The sequence below is a fragment of the Bos indicus genome, chromosome 7, assembly GCF_029378745.1.
Source record: "Bos indicus isolate NIAB-ARS_2022 breed Sahiwal x Tharparkar chromosome 7, NIAB-ARS_B.indTharparkar_mat_pri_1.0, whole genome shotgun sequence".
In the NCBI taxonomy this organism is placed as follows: Eukaryota; Metazoa; Chordata; class Mammalia; order Artiodactyla; family Bovidae; genus Bos; species Bos indicus.
Window position 1 is genome coordinate 8901470 of NC_091766.1, and position 16370 is coordinate 8917839.

General features: G+C 41.2%; 1 protein-coding gene and 1 pseudogene across 1 annotated transcript; both read left to right on the forward strand.

The window, feature by feature from the left end:
* Window positions 1-1371: 1371 nt before the first annotated feature.
* LOC139183946 (olfactory receptor 7A17-like) lies at window positions 1372-2340 on the forward strand. The gene has a single exon (XM_070792247.1). It carries the CDS (start codon window positions 1372-1374, stop codon window positions 2338-2340), a length of 969 nt encoding a protein of 322 aa, XP_070648348.1.
* A 12486-nt stretch (window positions 2341-14826) lies between these two features.
* On the forward strand, window positions 14827-15773 carry LOC109560858 (olfactory receptor-like protein OLF4; annotated as a pseudogene).
* Window positions 15774-16370: the final 597 nt, after the last annotated feature.

Here is a 16370-nt window from a genome sequence, read left to right on the forward strand (position 1 = left end):
TTTTTCTCCTGTAATTGAGATCTAATCTTACTGCATTGTGGTCAGAAAAAATGCTTGGAATGATTTCTATTTTTTTGAATTTACCAAGGCTAGCTTTATGGCCCAGGATGTGATCTATCCTGGAGAAGGTTCCATGTGCGCTTGAGAAAAAGGTGAAATTCATTGTTTTGGGATGCATTTCGGACTCTTTTGTTGACCATGATGGCTACTCCATTTCTTCTAAGGACTTCCTACCTGCAGTAGTGGGTATAACGGTCATCGTAGTTAAATTCACCCATTCTGGTCCATTTTAGTTTGCCGATTCCTAGAATGTCAATGTTCACTCTTGCCACTGCCTGTTTGACCACTTCCAATTTGCCTTGATTCATGGACCTAACATTCCAGGTTAGTATCCAATATTGCTCTTTACAGAATCGGATGTTGCTTCTATAACCAGTCTCATCCACAACTGGGTATTGTTTTTGCTTGGCTCCATCCCTTCATTCTTTCTGGAGTTATTTCTCCACTGATCTCCAGTAGCATATTGGGCACCTACCAACCTGGGGAGTTCCTCTTTCAGTATCCTATCATTTTGCCTTTTCATACTGTTCATGGGGTTCTCAAGGCAAGAATACTGAAGGGGTTTGCCAGTCCCTTCTCCAGTGGACCACATTCTGTCAGACCGCTCCACCATGACCTGTCCATCTTGGGTGGTCCCACATGGCATCGTTTACTTTCATTGAGTTAGACAAGGCTGTGGTCCGTGTGATTAGATTGACTAGTTTTCTGTGATTATGGTTTCAGTGTGTCTGCCCTCTGATGCCCCCTCACAACACCTACCATCTTACTTGGGTTTCTCTTACCTTGGACTTGGGGTATCTCTTCATGGCTGCTCCAGCAAAGTGCAGCCGCTGCTCCTTAGCTTGGACCAGGGGTACCTCCTCACCACCGCCCCCCTGACCTTGAATGTAGAGTAGCTCCTCTCTGCCCTCCTGGGCCGTACAGCCACCAGGTTTTTAATTTATTGGTGGGGCGGGGTGTGTGTGTGGGGGCGGCAAGAATACTGGAGAGGGTTGCCATTCCCTTCTCCAGGAGATCTCCCTGAGCCAGGGATTGAACCCAGGTCTCCTGCATTGTAGGCAGATGCTTTACTGTCTGAACCACCACGGAAGTTACATTTCTCATGACAACAGTAGAATGCATGATTTCTTTGGTAATATGCTGAGAATGGGTCAAAAATGCCCAGGTAGAGATGAAATAGAACTTTTCTAAACACAAGATATTAAAATTAATTTATTTAGAGAAAATAGAAATTGCACTATGTGAGTTATGCTAATTTTTGTGAACATTACTCATGTTATTTTCATTTTTCCTGGTAGTCACTGCCACCACATGGAACCAGGTAACAATACACAATCTTCTGAACTTTTTCTTCTGGGATTCTCAGAGGACCCAGAATTGGAGCCCCTCATCTTTGGACTTTTCCTCTGCATGTACCTGATCACTGTGTTTGGAAATCTGCTCATTATCCTGGTCATCATCTCTGACTTCCACCTTCACACCCCCATGTACTTCTTCCTCTCCAACTTGTCCTTTGTAGACATCTCCTTCACCTCCACAACCATCCCAAAGATGCTGCAGAATATCGAGAACCAGAGCAAAGTCATAACCTATGAAGGCTGCATCGTCCAGGTGTATTTTTGCATATTCCTTGCAGGATTAGATGACTTCCTCCTGATAGTGATGGCCTACGACCGCTTTGTGGCCATATGCCACCCTCTGCACTACACAGTCATCATGAATCCTCGGCTCTGTGGACTGCTGGTATTGGTGTCCTGGATGGTGAGTGCTATGCATTCCTTGTTACAAAGTTTAATGGCTTTGCAGCTGACCTTCTGTACAAAGGTGGAAATTCCCCAATTTTTTTGTGAACTCAATCAGATGGTCCAACTTGCCTGTTCTGACACCTTTCTTAATAACATGGTGATGTATTTGGCATCAGTGCTACTAGCTGGTGGGCCGTTTGCTGGTATCCTTTACTCTTACTCTAAGATAGTCTCTTCCATACGAAGAATCTCATCAACTCAGGGAAAGTTTAAAGCATTTTCCACTTGTGCATCTCATCTCTCAGTTGTCTTATTATTTTATTGTACGAGCCTAGGAGTGTACCTTAGCTCTGCTGCTACACACAGCTCACACTCAAGTGCAATAGCCTCCGTGATGTACACTGTGGTCACACCCATGCTGAACCCATTCATCTACAGTCTGAGGAACAAAGACTTAAAGAAGGCTCTGAAGAGAGTCTATGGAATAATATCTATAAAAAGGCCAATTGTCCTGGGGCAGATGAAGTGCCCTTGACTGCACTGCTCAAAGCCTGAGAATCAGTAATTGTGACACTTTCCTCAGTGTGGAATAAAAATTTGCTCCTTTTACTTATTTCCTTGGATATCCATTTTTATAAAAATTCAACTTTTCTATACAATCTCAGTTACTCACATTATTAAACTATCTTTTCATTCTATCATTTAGGTATTTTTTTTAAGTCATGCTTTTTTCTACTTCAAAATTTTCCAAACTTTGAATATGAAATATTTGGGCATTTCTATTTTTTATGGGTGACACGAGGAATAATACTTACTTAAATGACAAATGTCATCCTGAGTAATTTTTGCGTTGCTCTAGAAAAAATTGTCATGAGATATATTACTAATGTAAAAAAGTGTACAAGTGAAATCCAAGGCAATTTATATAATTTTATGAGGGTTGACTGAATCAGAGGGTGTGGAGCTATGGATAAGGAAGATTGATTGCAATGTTACAGGCACATTTTCAATTGCACAAGGTGCCATTGCTCCAAACACTGCATTATTCAAGGGTCAAATATTTCTATATGTATAGTGTGTGTATATATCTCATGATCAAAACTGACTCACTAGAGAGCTTGGCTGCCTATCCAGTCATGTGGTTCAGTTCACAATTTCTGAAAACATGTTTGCCAATATCCTGCTTACCTAGGAGGAAACTGCAATGGAATAACTTTTTAATATAATTATCTGTAATACAATTAAAAAACAGTAGTGAATGCTATCTTTAAATATCAGAATAAATGCACAGAATGAAATTATTGAAGTTGATCTCAGTTCTATACCATTTTTAATTTTATTCAGTTACATGTTGCTGCATAACCATTCATCCTAACAGTAACTGCTCTAATATGATGTCTTTATTATCAAATGAGATTTGATATTAAGGAGTTGTTCTGATCTCTGCTGGATTTCTCATGAGTCTATGTTTCTCAGTAATTCTATGTGTTGGAACTCTAAAGCTCATCCATGAGGTTGTATGGAGCCATGTAGCAATTCTTTCTTCTCTAATATGTGATAGTCTTCTCCATTTATTTGTCTATTTTAATCTTATGCTTATGCATGTGTCCTCAGCAGTGTCTGATCTTTGTGACCACAGGGACTTTAGCTCACCAGGCTCCTCTGTCCATGGGATTCTCCAGGCAAGAATACTGGAGTGGGTTGCCATTTCCCCTTCTGGGGATTTTCTTGATCCTGGGATCGAACCTACATCTCCTTCATCTCCTGCATTGGCAGGTGGATTCTTAACCACTGAGCCCCCTGGGTAGCCCGAATTTTAACCTTATAGATTGTGGGGAAAAGTTTATTACTGGTGACATCAGTATTATGGTGGCAGAAGACACTCCCTTTGTTTCTCCCCTCAATCTACAACTTGTAGATAACATCATTCATATATAAAGTTTTTTTTTTTTTTTCTACCAAACACATCGGGACACCAGAGATACACACAGTTGTACGTCTGAAGGTGAGCAGATTATTCACATGGAGGAAGTGGAGCCAGGGGAACAGCAGAGGCAGTGATGCTGATCCCAGCCCATGGCTGAGGCTGCTGAGCCCACAGCCCCAGAGCACCTGGGAGTCCCACTGGAGGTGGTATATAGCCCTGGCCTCCTGGATGCAGTGGCAAATGCAGGACCAGGGAACCAGGCATCAGTGGGGGTGGGGGGGGCTCAAGCAAGGTCACCCCACATGTGGCAAGAGCACCTACCACTCTGGGAGCCCCCAGCAAAGATGCAAGCCACATCAGGGGCCCTGACAACACCAGGTCACCAGTGATGCTGGAGGCACAATCATTGATGGCCAGGACAATGACAATGCCTTTGGAAGAGGGCATGAAATGCAAAAAATGTAGTTCCTCAAATATAGCCAGGAGCAGCTCATGTGAAACAAACCTAAACCTTGTGCCACAAAGTCACTTAATTCATGCATATATATGGAATTTAGAAATATGGAAACGATAACCCTGTATGCAATACAACAAAAGAGACACAGATGTATAGAACAGTCTTTTGGACTCTGTGGGAGAGGGAGAGGGTGGGATGATTTGGGAGAATGGTGATGAAACATGTATAATATCATATATGAAATGAAAAATAAATAAATGAACTATTGGAAAAGACTCTGATGCTGGGAGGCCTTGGGGGCAGGAGGAGAAGGGGACGACAGAGGATGAGATGGCTGGATGGCATCATTGACTCGATGGACATGAGTCTGGGTGAACTCTGGGAGCTGGTGATGGACAGGGAGGCCTGGGGTGCTGCGATTCATGGGGTCACAAACAGTTGGACACAACTGAGCAACTGAACTGAACTGAACACCACCACCCCCCCCCCAAAAAAAAGAAAAACGTAGAAGGACCTTTGTTAGCAATCTGTTGAATTGTTAGAATCAAAGTATACAAGGCTTTACCTACATAAGAAAACTGTTTGCTTGTTCAAATGCATGGACAGAGGAGCAACCCACTGAGCACCATGAAAACCACAGTAACATGGAATCACAAAGAGAAAATGAGAGTTTTCCATGAACTAATTTAACGTCATGTAAAATTGTGATCAACCAAGTGGAGAATTCAAAATAGTGTAATGAAGAAGCTCAACAAGCCAGAAGAAAACTCATAAAGACACGTCAGTTAGCTGAGGAATAAAAATAATGAACATAAGGAACAGTTTCTAAAATAATAAAAGCTCTCAAACAGAAGTAAACAGAAATTCTGGTGCTGAAGAACTCAGTAATTGAGATGAAGGATGAATTACAAAGCACTTGAAGTGGAGACCATATGGAGTAGAGAGATACTGAGTACAAAGGTAGAATGATTCAGGTAGATGTGAGGACAGAACTAAGATTTTTTTTTTTTTAAATGAAGATATTCTCTGAGAAACTTCTGACTCTACTAGAACAGGTAAGAAGGATACTGGGTATCTCAAAAGCAGAAGAGAGGGAGAAAGGATCAGAGAGATTATGTATAGAAATAATAGCTGAGAATTTTCCAGGTCTGGGGAAGGAAGCGAATGCACACATCCACAGAGGTATAATAGGACACATAAATGTTTCAATACAAAAGACCTTCTCCAACACACACGTATTAAAACTGTCAAAAGTCAATGAATGAAAAGACTTCCCTGGTGGTGCAGTAAGCAAGAATCTGTCTGCCAAGGCGGGAACAGGCACTGGGGGTGATGCCTGGTCTGGAAAGATTCCACACGCCACAAAGCCACTAAGCCATAACTACTGAGCCTGTACTGTAGAGCCTGTGCTCTGCAGCAAGAGAGGTCACCATGGTGAATAGTAGAGCCCCCCACCTCCGTAACCAGAGAAAGCCCCCGCAAAGCAAGGAAGACTTGGTGCAGTCAGAAATGCGTCAAATAAATAAAGAAAAATTTTTTAAAAGTCAGTGAAAGAATGATGTTTTTAGTGAAAGAATTATATATATATATAATATATATATAGCAATCAACAAGGACCTAGGGTATTAAATACAGGGAAATAAACATAATATCTTATAATACTCTATACTGGAAAAAGAATATGTGTGTGTGTGTGTGTGTGTGTGTGTGTATATATATATATATATATATAATTTTGCTGTATACCTGGAACTAATATGACATTGTAAATCAATTACATTTAAATAAAAGTTATTAAAAAGAAAGAAAATTAAAGGTATCCAGAAAAAAAGTGAGCACCCTGCAAAGATACCTGCATTGGGTTATCAACAAATGTCTTAGCACAGACTCCACATTCCAAGAGAGAATGGAATATCATTCTCAAACTATTGTGATATAAAAACTGCTAGCCAAGAATCCTCCATCTAGCAAAGATATCCTTCAGATATGAAGAAGAAATAAAGGTTCTACCACATAAAGAAAAGCTGAGGGAGTTTTGCACCCAGAACTGTCATATAAGCAAAGTTGAAGTGTTCTCTTCTTGAAATGAGAAGGCAAAAGTACCCCCAAAATCAGGTTGACAGACAGAAACAGAAAACTTAAACTATATATCAGACTAAGTCAACTCAATTAAAATAAACAAATAAACAACCATATTAAAAGTGGGTAGAGGACCCTCAATAGACATTTTCTCCCAAGGAAGATATACACATGGCCAACAGACACATGAAAAGAGGCTTAATATCATTAATCTTCAAACAAACAGAAACCAAAATCGCAGTGAGGTACAACTTCCACAGTAAGAAAGGCTATTATCAAAGAGAAAAAATCAACAAGTTAATGAGGGCCACATGAGAACAGGAAACAATACACGAATTTCAAAATTTCTTCTTCTGCAATTATCAGAGAAACCAGAACTGCAACACTTCATGTTTGCACATTTTCTCTCCATGTACCAGATCACTGTGCTCAGAAACCTGTTTATTATCCTGGTCACCATCAATGACTCCCACCTCCACAGTTCAGTTCAGTTCAGTCACTCAGTCGTATCTGACTCTTTGCGACCCCATGAATCGCAGCATGCCAGGCCTCCCCGTCCATCACCAATTCCCGGAGTTCACCCCGACTCACGTCCATCGAGTCAGTGATGCCATCCAGCCATCTCATCCTCTGTTGTCCCCTTCTCCTCCTGCCCCCAATCCCTCCCAGCATCAGAGTCTTTTCCAATGAGTCAACTCTTCCATGAGGTGGCCAAAGTACTGGAGTTTCAGCTTTAGCATCATTCCTTCAAAAGAAATCCCAGGCTGATCTCCTTCAGAATGGACTGGTTGGATCTCCTTGCAGTCCAAGGGACTCTCAAGAGTCTTCTCCAGCACCACAGTTCAAAAGCATCAATTCTTCGGCGCTCAGCCTTCACAGCCCAACTCTCACATCCATACATGACCACAGGATAAACCATAGCCTTGACTAGATGAAACTTTGTTGGCAAAGTAATGTTTCTGCTTTTCAATATGCTATCTAGGTTGGTCATAATTTTCCTTCCAAGGAGTAAGCGTCTTTTAATTTCATGGCTGCAGTCACCATCTGCAGTGATTTTTGAGTCCCCCAAAATAAAGTCTGACCCTGTTTCCGCTCTTTCCCCATCTATTTCCCATGAAGTGATGGGACCAGATGCCATGATCTTCGTTTTCTGAATGTTGAGCTTTAAGCCAACTTTTTCACTCTCCTCTTTCACTTTCATCAAGAGGCTTTTTAGTTCCTCTTCACTTTCTGCCATAAGGATGGTATCATCTGCATATCTGAGGTTATTGATATTTCTCCTGGCAATCTTGATTCCAGCTTGTGCTTCTTCCAGCCCAGTGTTTCTCATGATATACTCTGCATATAAGTTAAATAAGCAGGGTGACAATATACAGCCTTGACATACTCCTTTTCCTATTTGGAACCAGTCTGTTGTTCCATGTCCAGTTCTAACTGTTGCTTCCTGACCTGCATACAAATTTCTCAAGAGGCAGATCAGGTGTTCTGGTATTCCCATCTCTTTCAGAATTTTTCACAGTTTATTGTGATCCACACAGTCAAAGGCTTTGGCATAGTCAATAAAGCAGAAAGATATATTTTTCTGGAACTCTCTTGCTTTTTCCATGATCCAGCGGATGTTGGCAATTTGATCTCTGGTTCCTCTGCCTTTTATAAAACCAGCTTGAACATCAGGAAGTTCACGGTTCACATATTGCTGAAGCCTGGCTTAGAGAATTTTGAGCATTATTTTACTAGCGTGTGAGATGCATGCAATTGTGTGGTAGTTTGAGCACTCTTTGGCACTGCCTTTCTTTGGGATTGGAAGGAAAACTGACCTTTTCCAGTCCTGTGGCCAATGCTGGGTTCTCCAAATTTGCTGACATATTGAGTGCAGCACTTTCACAACATCACCTTTCAGGATTTGAAGTAGCTCAACTGGAATTCCATCACCTCCGCTAACTTTGTTCGTAGTGATGCTCCACATACCCATGTAATTATTTTCCATTCTGTTCTTTTAAGATATGTTTCATATTCTCCACCATCCCAAAGAAGGCAAAGCTGTAACCTATGAATATACTTTTACCTACTCTTTGTATATTTGGGCAGCATTGTACTGACCACAAAGACCTATGACCACTTCATGGCCATCTATCAAATTCTGCACTATCCTGTCGCCATGAACCCTGCTCCACCCACATACACTTTGTGGTTTGCTGGTTCTGGTGTTTGGTTCATGAGTGCCATGCATTGTTTGTTATAAAGATTAACAGTGTTGCAACTGTCATTCTGTACCTTCTTGGAATTCTGTACTTTTCCTGCAAAAGCAAATAAGGTGTCCAACTAGTCAATTGTGACCCCTTTTGTAATGACATGATGATGTAATTTGAAACTGTTATATTCCAGGTTGGTAATGGACTGGTTCCAAATAGGGAAAGGAGTATGTCAAAGCTGTATATTGTCCCTCTGCTTATTTAACTTATATGTGGAGTACATCATGAGAAATGCTGGGTTGGATGAAGCACAAGCTGGAATCAAGATTGCCAGGAGAAATAGCAATAACCTCAGATATGCAGATGACACCACCCTTATGGCAGAAAGTGAAGAGGAACTAAAGAGCCTCTTGATGACAGTGAAAGAGGACAGTGAAAAAGCACTCATAAAACTCAACATTCAAAAAACTAAGATCATGGCATCTGGTCCCATCACTTCAAGGGAAAGAGATGGGGAAACAAGAACCAGTCAGAGACTTTATTTTCTTAGGCTTCAAAATTACTGCAGATGGTGACTGCAGTCATGAAATTAAAAGACACTTGCTCTTTGGAAGAAAAGCTTTGACAAACCTTGACAGTGTATTATAAAGCAGGGACTTTGCCGAAAAAAGTCCGTATAGTCAAAGCTATGATTTTTCCAATAGTCATGTATGGATGTGAGAGTTGGACCATAAAGAAGTCTGTGCACCGAAGAATTGATACTTCTGAACTGTGGTGTTGGAGAAGACTCTTGAGAGTCCCTTGGACTGCAAGATCAAACGAGTCAATCCTAAGGCAAACCACTCCTGAATATTCACTGGAAGTACTGATGCTCAAGCTCAAGCTCCAATATTTTGGCCACTTGATGTGAAGAGCTGACTTGTTAAAAAGACCCTGATTCTGGGAAAGATTGAAGGCAGGAGGAGAAGGGGACAAAAGAGGATGAGATGGTTGGATGGCATCATGGACTCAATGGACATGAGTTTGAGCAAGCTCCAGGACATGGTGAGGGACAGGGAAGCCTGGCATGCTGCAGTCCATGCGGTCACAAAGAGTCAGATACAACTGAGTGACTGAACAACAAATGTCTTACCTGGGATCCTTTACTCTAAGATAGTTTCCTCTCTATCTGGAATACCATCAGCTTGGGGGAAGTACAAAATGCTTTCTACCTGTGCATATCACCTCTCACTTGTATCCTTGTTTTACTGGACAGGCTTTGACTGTACCTCAGCCCTGTGACTACTCATGCCCTTCTGCTTAAAGTCAAGTGCAATCACCTCGGTGATGTACACTGTGATCACACCTGTCCTAAGCCCCTTCATCTATAGTCTAATATATGAAGACATACACAGGACTCTGAAAAGATTATTAGGAGTGGCAAGTATCAAAGTACCACCAGTGGTAGTGTTAAAGAAGTTCCCTTCTTTTCAGGGTGTAAAGAATTTGAACTGGAATCTGATATTCTGGCTTAAATGATCAGAAACACAGTCCTTGGACCACTAGAGACATGAGGAATCTGAATAAGCATTTGAACCACAGACCTTGGTGATTTGTATGAACAAATTGTATGAACAGTGAATTTATAGATATTCTTGTCTGAAATAGGATTTCTCATATTCTTACGCTGCCTTGGACAGGAGAATTATTTGTATTGGATGCTGTTCTGTGGTTTATAGGAGATTAGTAGCATCCCTTCAGATATTTCCAAGTATCTCCAGTGTGAAAATCATGTCTGGTTGAGAATCACTGTGACAGAGTTCCAGAACTAAGAGACCTCAATCCAGTCTCCAGCCCTTACTTGGTTTGTACTTTTATTTAGAACATTAAATCCTTCTGTGTTCCAGTCTGACAACAGAGAATGGAGTTCATAAAAGTGCTACCTCAAAAAACACATGACCCAGAGGGATGGTATGGGGAGGGGGGAGGGAGGAGGGTTCAGGATGGGGAACACATGTATACCTGTGGTGGATTCATTTTGATATTTGGCAAAACTAATACAATTATGTAAAGTTTAAAAATAAAATAAAATTAGAAAAAAATAATAAAAAAAAAAAATAAAAATAAAAAAATAAAAAAATTAAAAATTAAATTTGACAATCACTATACCTGCCTTTGAACTGTGGTGTTAGAGAAAACTCTTGAGAGTCCCTTGAACTGCAAGGAGATCCAACCAGTCCATTCTGAAGGAGATCAGCCTGGGATTTCTTTGGAAGGAATGATGCTAAAGCTGAAACTCCAGTACTTTGGCCACCCCATGCGAAGAGTTGACTCATTGGAAAAGACTCTGATGCTGGGAGGGACTGGGGGAAGGAGGAGAAGGGGATGCCAGAGGATGAGATGGCTGGATGGCATCACTGACTCGATGGACGTTGAGTCTGGGTGAACTCCGGGAGTTGGTGATGGACAGGGAGGCCTGGCATGCTGCGATTCATGGGGTCGCAAAGAGTCGGACATGACTTAGCGATTGAACTGAACTGAACTGATACCATGCTAAGATAGTTTAATGGCCATGTATTAGTCACTCAGTTGTGTCGAACTACATGTGACCGCATGAACTGTAGCCTACCAGGCTCTTCCGTCCATGGGATACTCCAGGGAAGAATACTGGAGTGGGTTGCTATTTCCTCCTCCAGGGAATCTTCCCAACCCAGGGATCAAACTTGCGTCTCTAATGTCTCCTGCTTTGGCAGGCATATTCTTTACCACTGAGCTACCTGGGAAGCCTGGTTTATGGTCATATTAATATCATATCAAGCTTCTCTGATAACTCAGTTAGTAAAGAATCCACCTGCAACACAGGAGATCCTGGTTCAATTCCTGTGTCTGGAAGATCCATCAGATAAGGGATAGGCTACCCAGTCCAGTATTCCTGGGCTTCCCTTGTGGCTCAGTCGGTAAATAATCTGCCTGGAATGTGGGAGACCTGTGTTTGATCCCTGGGTTGGGAAGATTCCCTGGAAAAGGGAATGGCTACCCAATCCAGGACTCTTGCTTGCAGATTTCATGACTGTATAGTCCATGTGGGGCAAAGAGTCAGACACGACTGAGCGATTTTCACTTATCATATCAACATATGGTATTGCATATGTTGATATGATATAAATATTTTTCTTATAGTATAAACATTTTATAATGAGAGACTAAAGGGCAGCTGTTGACTTCTGATATATCTGAGAAACTTGTAATTGGCTTGGAAAAACTAGCATGAATCCAGGCAGTATAATACCCACAATTTTATACTGAAGGAGCAATGTTATCCACAGTTCTGAAGAGGGAAATAGTAGTTTTAAAGATTTCAGTAGTTTATTTTGTTGTTATTGTTTTCCTCTACCACAAATCAAAGCTTTGGAGACCCAAGGGACCTCATCAAGACAAATCCTCAGTGTTATGGTTTAAAAAAGTTTTAGATCTCAGGGGTGTGATGAGGTTCTGGAAGCCTTAGTGCTTTGAAAGCAGGAGAATTAAAGGGCAAGGAATGATAAAAACTGAATCACCCAACTTATAATGCAATCACCTAGCAACAGAGAATCAACAGAAAAATAATTGCATTGTGTCCAGCCCAGTGTCCCCAAGGGAAATCATGTACTTGGAGGCTGGAGTAACAAAAGGAAAATATACCCAATTAGCTGACGTGTGTGCATGCTTGCTATGTCCCTTCAGTCCTGTCCAATTCTTTGAGACCCCACGGACTGTAGCCCTCTAGGCAACTCTGTCCGTGGGATTCTCCACACAAGAACACTGGAGTGGGTTGCCATGCAGTCCTCCAGGGGATTTTCCTGACCCAGGGATCAAGCCCCCATCTCCTGTGACTCCTGCATTGCAGGTGGATTCTTTATCACTGAGCCTCCAGAGAAACCCTGTGAGCTGACACAAGAATCTGGAAATATCTCCTTTGCTGCAGCCCCTCAGCCTGTGCCACTTTGGTTGATGAGGACCTAGTTCTTAATTTAGATTTCTGAATCTGTCTGGGAGCCAATGCTTGATTTTATCCCTTCCTGTTGTCTTGTTTAGGTACAAAAATTCTGTCTGCATCATTAATCATTTAGAAAAGAACTTGGACTTCTACAGGGAAAGCCTTCTCTCTCAATCTGCAGGCAGGTGAGAGCTCCACACACATTTCAGGAGAGGGTCAGAGAGGACAGAAGCCGGGAGCATGTACCCGAGGTCACCTGACGACCAATCTAGCACAGTCCAGAGGCCAGAGGTCACTGTGGTTATTATCTGGCTTTCCTGATATTAGTGTATCTATTTAGGTCTAAAAATAAAGTGAACCCTTCACTCATCAGTGTTGACAAATGGTAATAAAAGAAGTTCAGTTAGAAGGAATGATGGTGGTGGTTTAGCTGCTAAGTTGTATATGATCCTTTTGCGACCCCATGGGCTGTAGCCCACCCGTCTCCTCTGTCCATGGAATTTCCCAGGCCAGAATCCTGGAGTGGGTTGCAATTTCCTTCTCCAGGGAATCTTCCTGACCAAGGGATTGAAACTTGGCCTCCTGGATTGCAGATGGATTTTTTACTAATGAGCCACCAAGGAAGCCCCATTAGAAGGAATGGGAGGCATAAAAGGCTTCCAGTAAAAGTAGACAATAAGTCTAATAATCTTATTTATGAACTGAAGTAAGCAAATAGGAAAACTCAAGAAAAAGAAGTATTCTGCTTCTTCATAGAAAATATATCAAACTTTTGTTGTTTTTCATTTATTTTTGATTTTGAATTGGTAGTGTATGTTCCATTTGCTTATTCTCTTGGGATATTTAAACTGTAAGATATATCACATCATGAATATATCCCTGTTTATGTCCTTGGAAAAATATATTTTTCTTTATTATTATTTTTTGGGCATCAAGGAGATGCCACTGGAATTGGAATATTGATGAAGCAAGGAAACTTTTCTTTGATGCATTGTCTCAGGGGTCATTTGAGTTTATTGCATATTTTCCCTCTTAATTTGCCTATGTCCATTTCATTTCTCTTTTTTATTTCTCTCTCATGCTTTTCATTCTTCTCTAAATACCGAGAAGAAATTTGCCTTACCAACGTTGATCCCCAAATTTATTGTTCTATAAGAAGCTTATAAACTGGAAATTGGGGGTGGGATGTGTAGGGAGATAAGAGGGAGGTTCAGAAGGGAGGGGATATATGTATGCATATGGTTGATTCATGTTGAGGTTTGACAGAAAACAACAAAATTCTGTAAAGCTATTATGCTTCAATTAAAACACACATAAATTTAAAAAAATCTTGGAACTTCTGAGTAAAAGTGATACATTCTTTGGAGAATAATAATTTGATCTGACAAACTCGATGTGTTAACTATTCATTGCCTAATCAGGGTGGATCTGGGTGACCAGTTTATGATAGTAACACAAGCCAGAAACATCATGTGTGTGTGTGTGTGTGTGTGTGTGTGTGTGTGTTTGCCTGTGCCTTGTTAAGAGAGACCAGTGCTTAAAGCAGAGGTATCTGTACTCATATGTTAAGATGACTTATAATACAGAGGTCAGAAGTTGGTCAATAGATGGAACGAAGTAGGGAAACTGACATAATTCACAGGATGGTTTTAAACGAAATTCATAAAGTACAAGGAACCACATGGAAGGAGGGATTCTCTATGTGCTGAAGATTCAGCTGTAGCAGGGAGGCCACCTTGCTCCTCAGCATCCTGACAACATCTCTAATCACTCCCCCTCCTACTTATTCCTTCACCCCACTGGATTCCCTGTTTGCACTTGAACATGTGGAACAAGCATCTTTGTCAGGTTCTTAGCAGTGGCAGCTCCCTCTGCCAGGCACACACTTCTTCTGACATCACAAAGGCTTCTTCTCTCTCTCTTTCGGAGTCTTCAAACATCACCTAGTTTGAAGTTCTTCTCTGAACACTCAGGACAAAATAACACCTCCTACCACTCTCTCCTTTATACCTGGTTTTGTTTTCTTCCTAGCATCTGTGACATTCTGACATATTCTATCATGTTGTATTTGAATATCCTCATTCACCATCCTTGGTTAGGAGAGATTTATTTTTCATCACTTTCTACTGGGTCAGCACTAAATACGTATTTCTCAAATAAATGAAGAAATACCTTATTAGAACTCTAAAATATATGAGCCCTTTGCCAATGTGATGAGAATGGGACAAAAAATCTTTGTCGGGGATGAAATGGAACATACTTTGGAAGAGAACTTTTCTATGAATAAGGTATTAAGATCAATTACTTGAGGGCTAAATAGAAATTGCAGTATTTCAGCTATGTGAATTATGCCAGTTTATGTGCAAACTAGTCATGTGGTTTTCCTTTTTCCTGGTAGTCACCTCCACCCCATGGAATCAGAGAATAATATACGAATTTCCGAATTTCTTCTTCTGGGACTTTCAGAAGAATAAGAACTGCATCCTCTCATATTTGGGCTCTTCCTCTCCATGTACCTAATCACTGTGTTTGGAAACCTGTTCATCATCTTGGCCATCAGCTCAGACTCCCACCTCCACACCCCCATGTACTTCTTCCTCTCCAACCTGTCCTTTGTAGACATCTGTTTCACCTCCACCACCATCCCAAAGATGCTATGGAACCTCCAGACAGAGAGCAAAGGTATCACCTATGAAGGCTGCATCACCCAGATGTATTTTTACATGCTGTTTGCAGGATTAGATGACATTCTCCCGACAGTGATGGCCTGTGATCGGATGTGGCCATCTGCCACCCCCTGCACTACATGGTCATCATGAGCCCTTGGCTCTGTGGACTGCTGGTTCTGATATCCTGGGTGCAGATTGCCTTGTATTCCTTGGTACACAGCTTAATGGTGTTGTGATTGTCTTTCTGTCCAGTTGTACAAACCCGCCACTTTTTCTGTGAACTCAGTCAGGTGGTAAAACTTGCTAGTTCTGACACCTTTCTTAATAACATAGTGATGTATTTTTCAGCTGTCCTGATCAGTGCTGGTCCTTTGGCTGGTATCCTTTACTCATATTCTAAAATAGTTTCTTGCATATGTAAAATCACATCAGCTCAGGGGAAGTATAAAGCATTTTCCACCTGTGTGTCCCACCTTGCAGTTGTCTTCCTATTTTATTTTACAACCTTAGGAGTTTACCTTAGCTCTGCTGCTTCCCACACCCCACATTCAAGTACAGTTGCCTCAGTGATGTACACTGTGGTCACACCCATGCTGAATCCTTTCATCTACAGTCTGAGAAACCAAGATATAAAAGAGGGTCTAAAGAGATTGTATTTGATGCCAAGTATAAAAGACCAATTGTACTAGTGCTCTGGATTACATAACTCAAAGTATCAAAACCAGAAATTATTCTTTGTTCATTGTGAAATAAAATTTGCTCCTTGCACTTATTTCCTGGGATTTCCATTTTTCTTTCCTTTTTTGAATTCAGCATCTTTATAGAATTTTAGGAATCTCTCTTTTTAAGCTTTATTCTCAGTCTATATATAGATTGTCTGTATATAGACAGTTTTTGTTTTTTCCTACCCACCATATTCCAAACTTTGAATCAAAAATATTTGGAATTCCATTTCTTTGATGGAATATCATAGAATTATGAATAATTTATTAGGAATAATATCTTTTCATGAGAACATTTAGTCTGTTGTTGTTCAGTTATCCAGTTGTGCCCACCTCTCTGTGACCCCACGGATTGCAGCATGGCAGGCCTGCCTGTCCCTCACCCATTCCCAGACCTTGCCGAAGTTCATGTTCATTGCATTGGTGATGCCATCCAGCCATCTCATCCCCTCATGTCCTCTTCTCCTTCTGTCCTGATCTTTCCCAGCAGCAGGACTTTTCCAATGAGTCATCTGTTTGCATCAGGTGACCAAAATACTGGAACTTCAGCTTCAGCATCAGGCA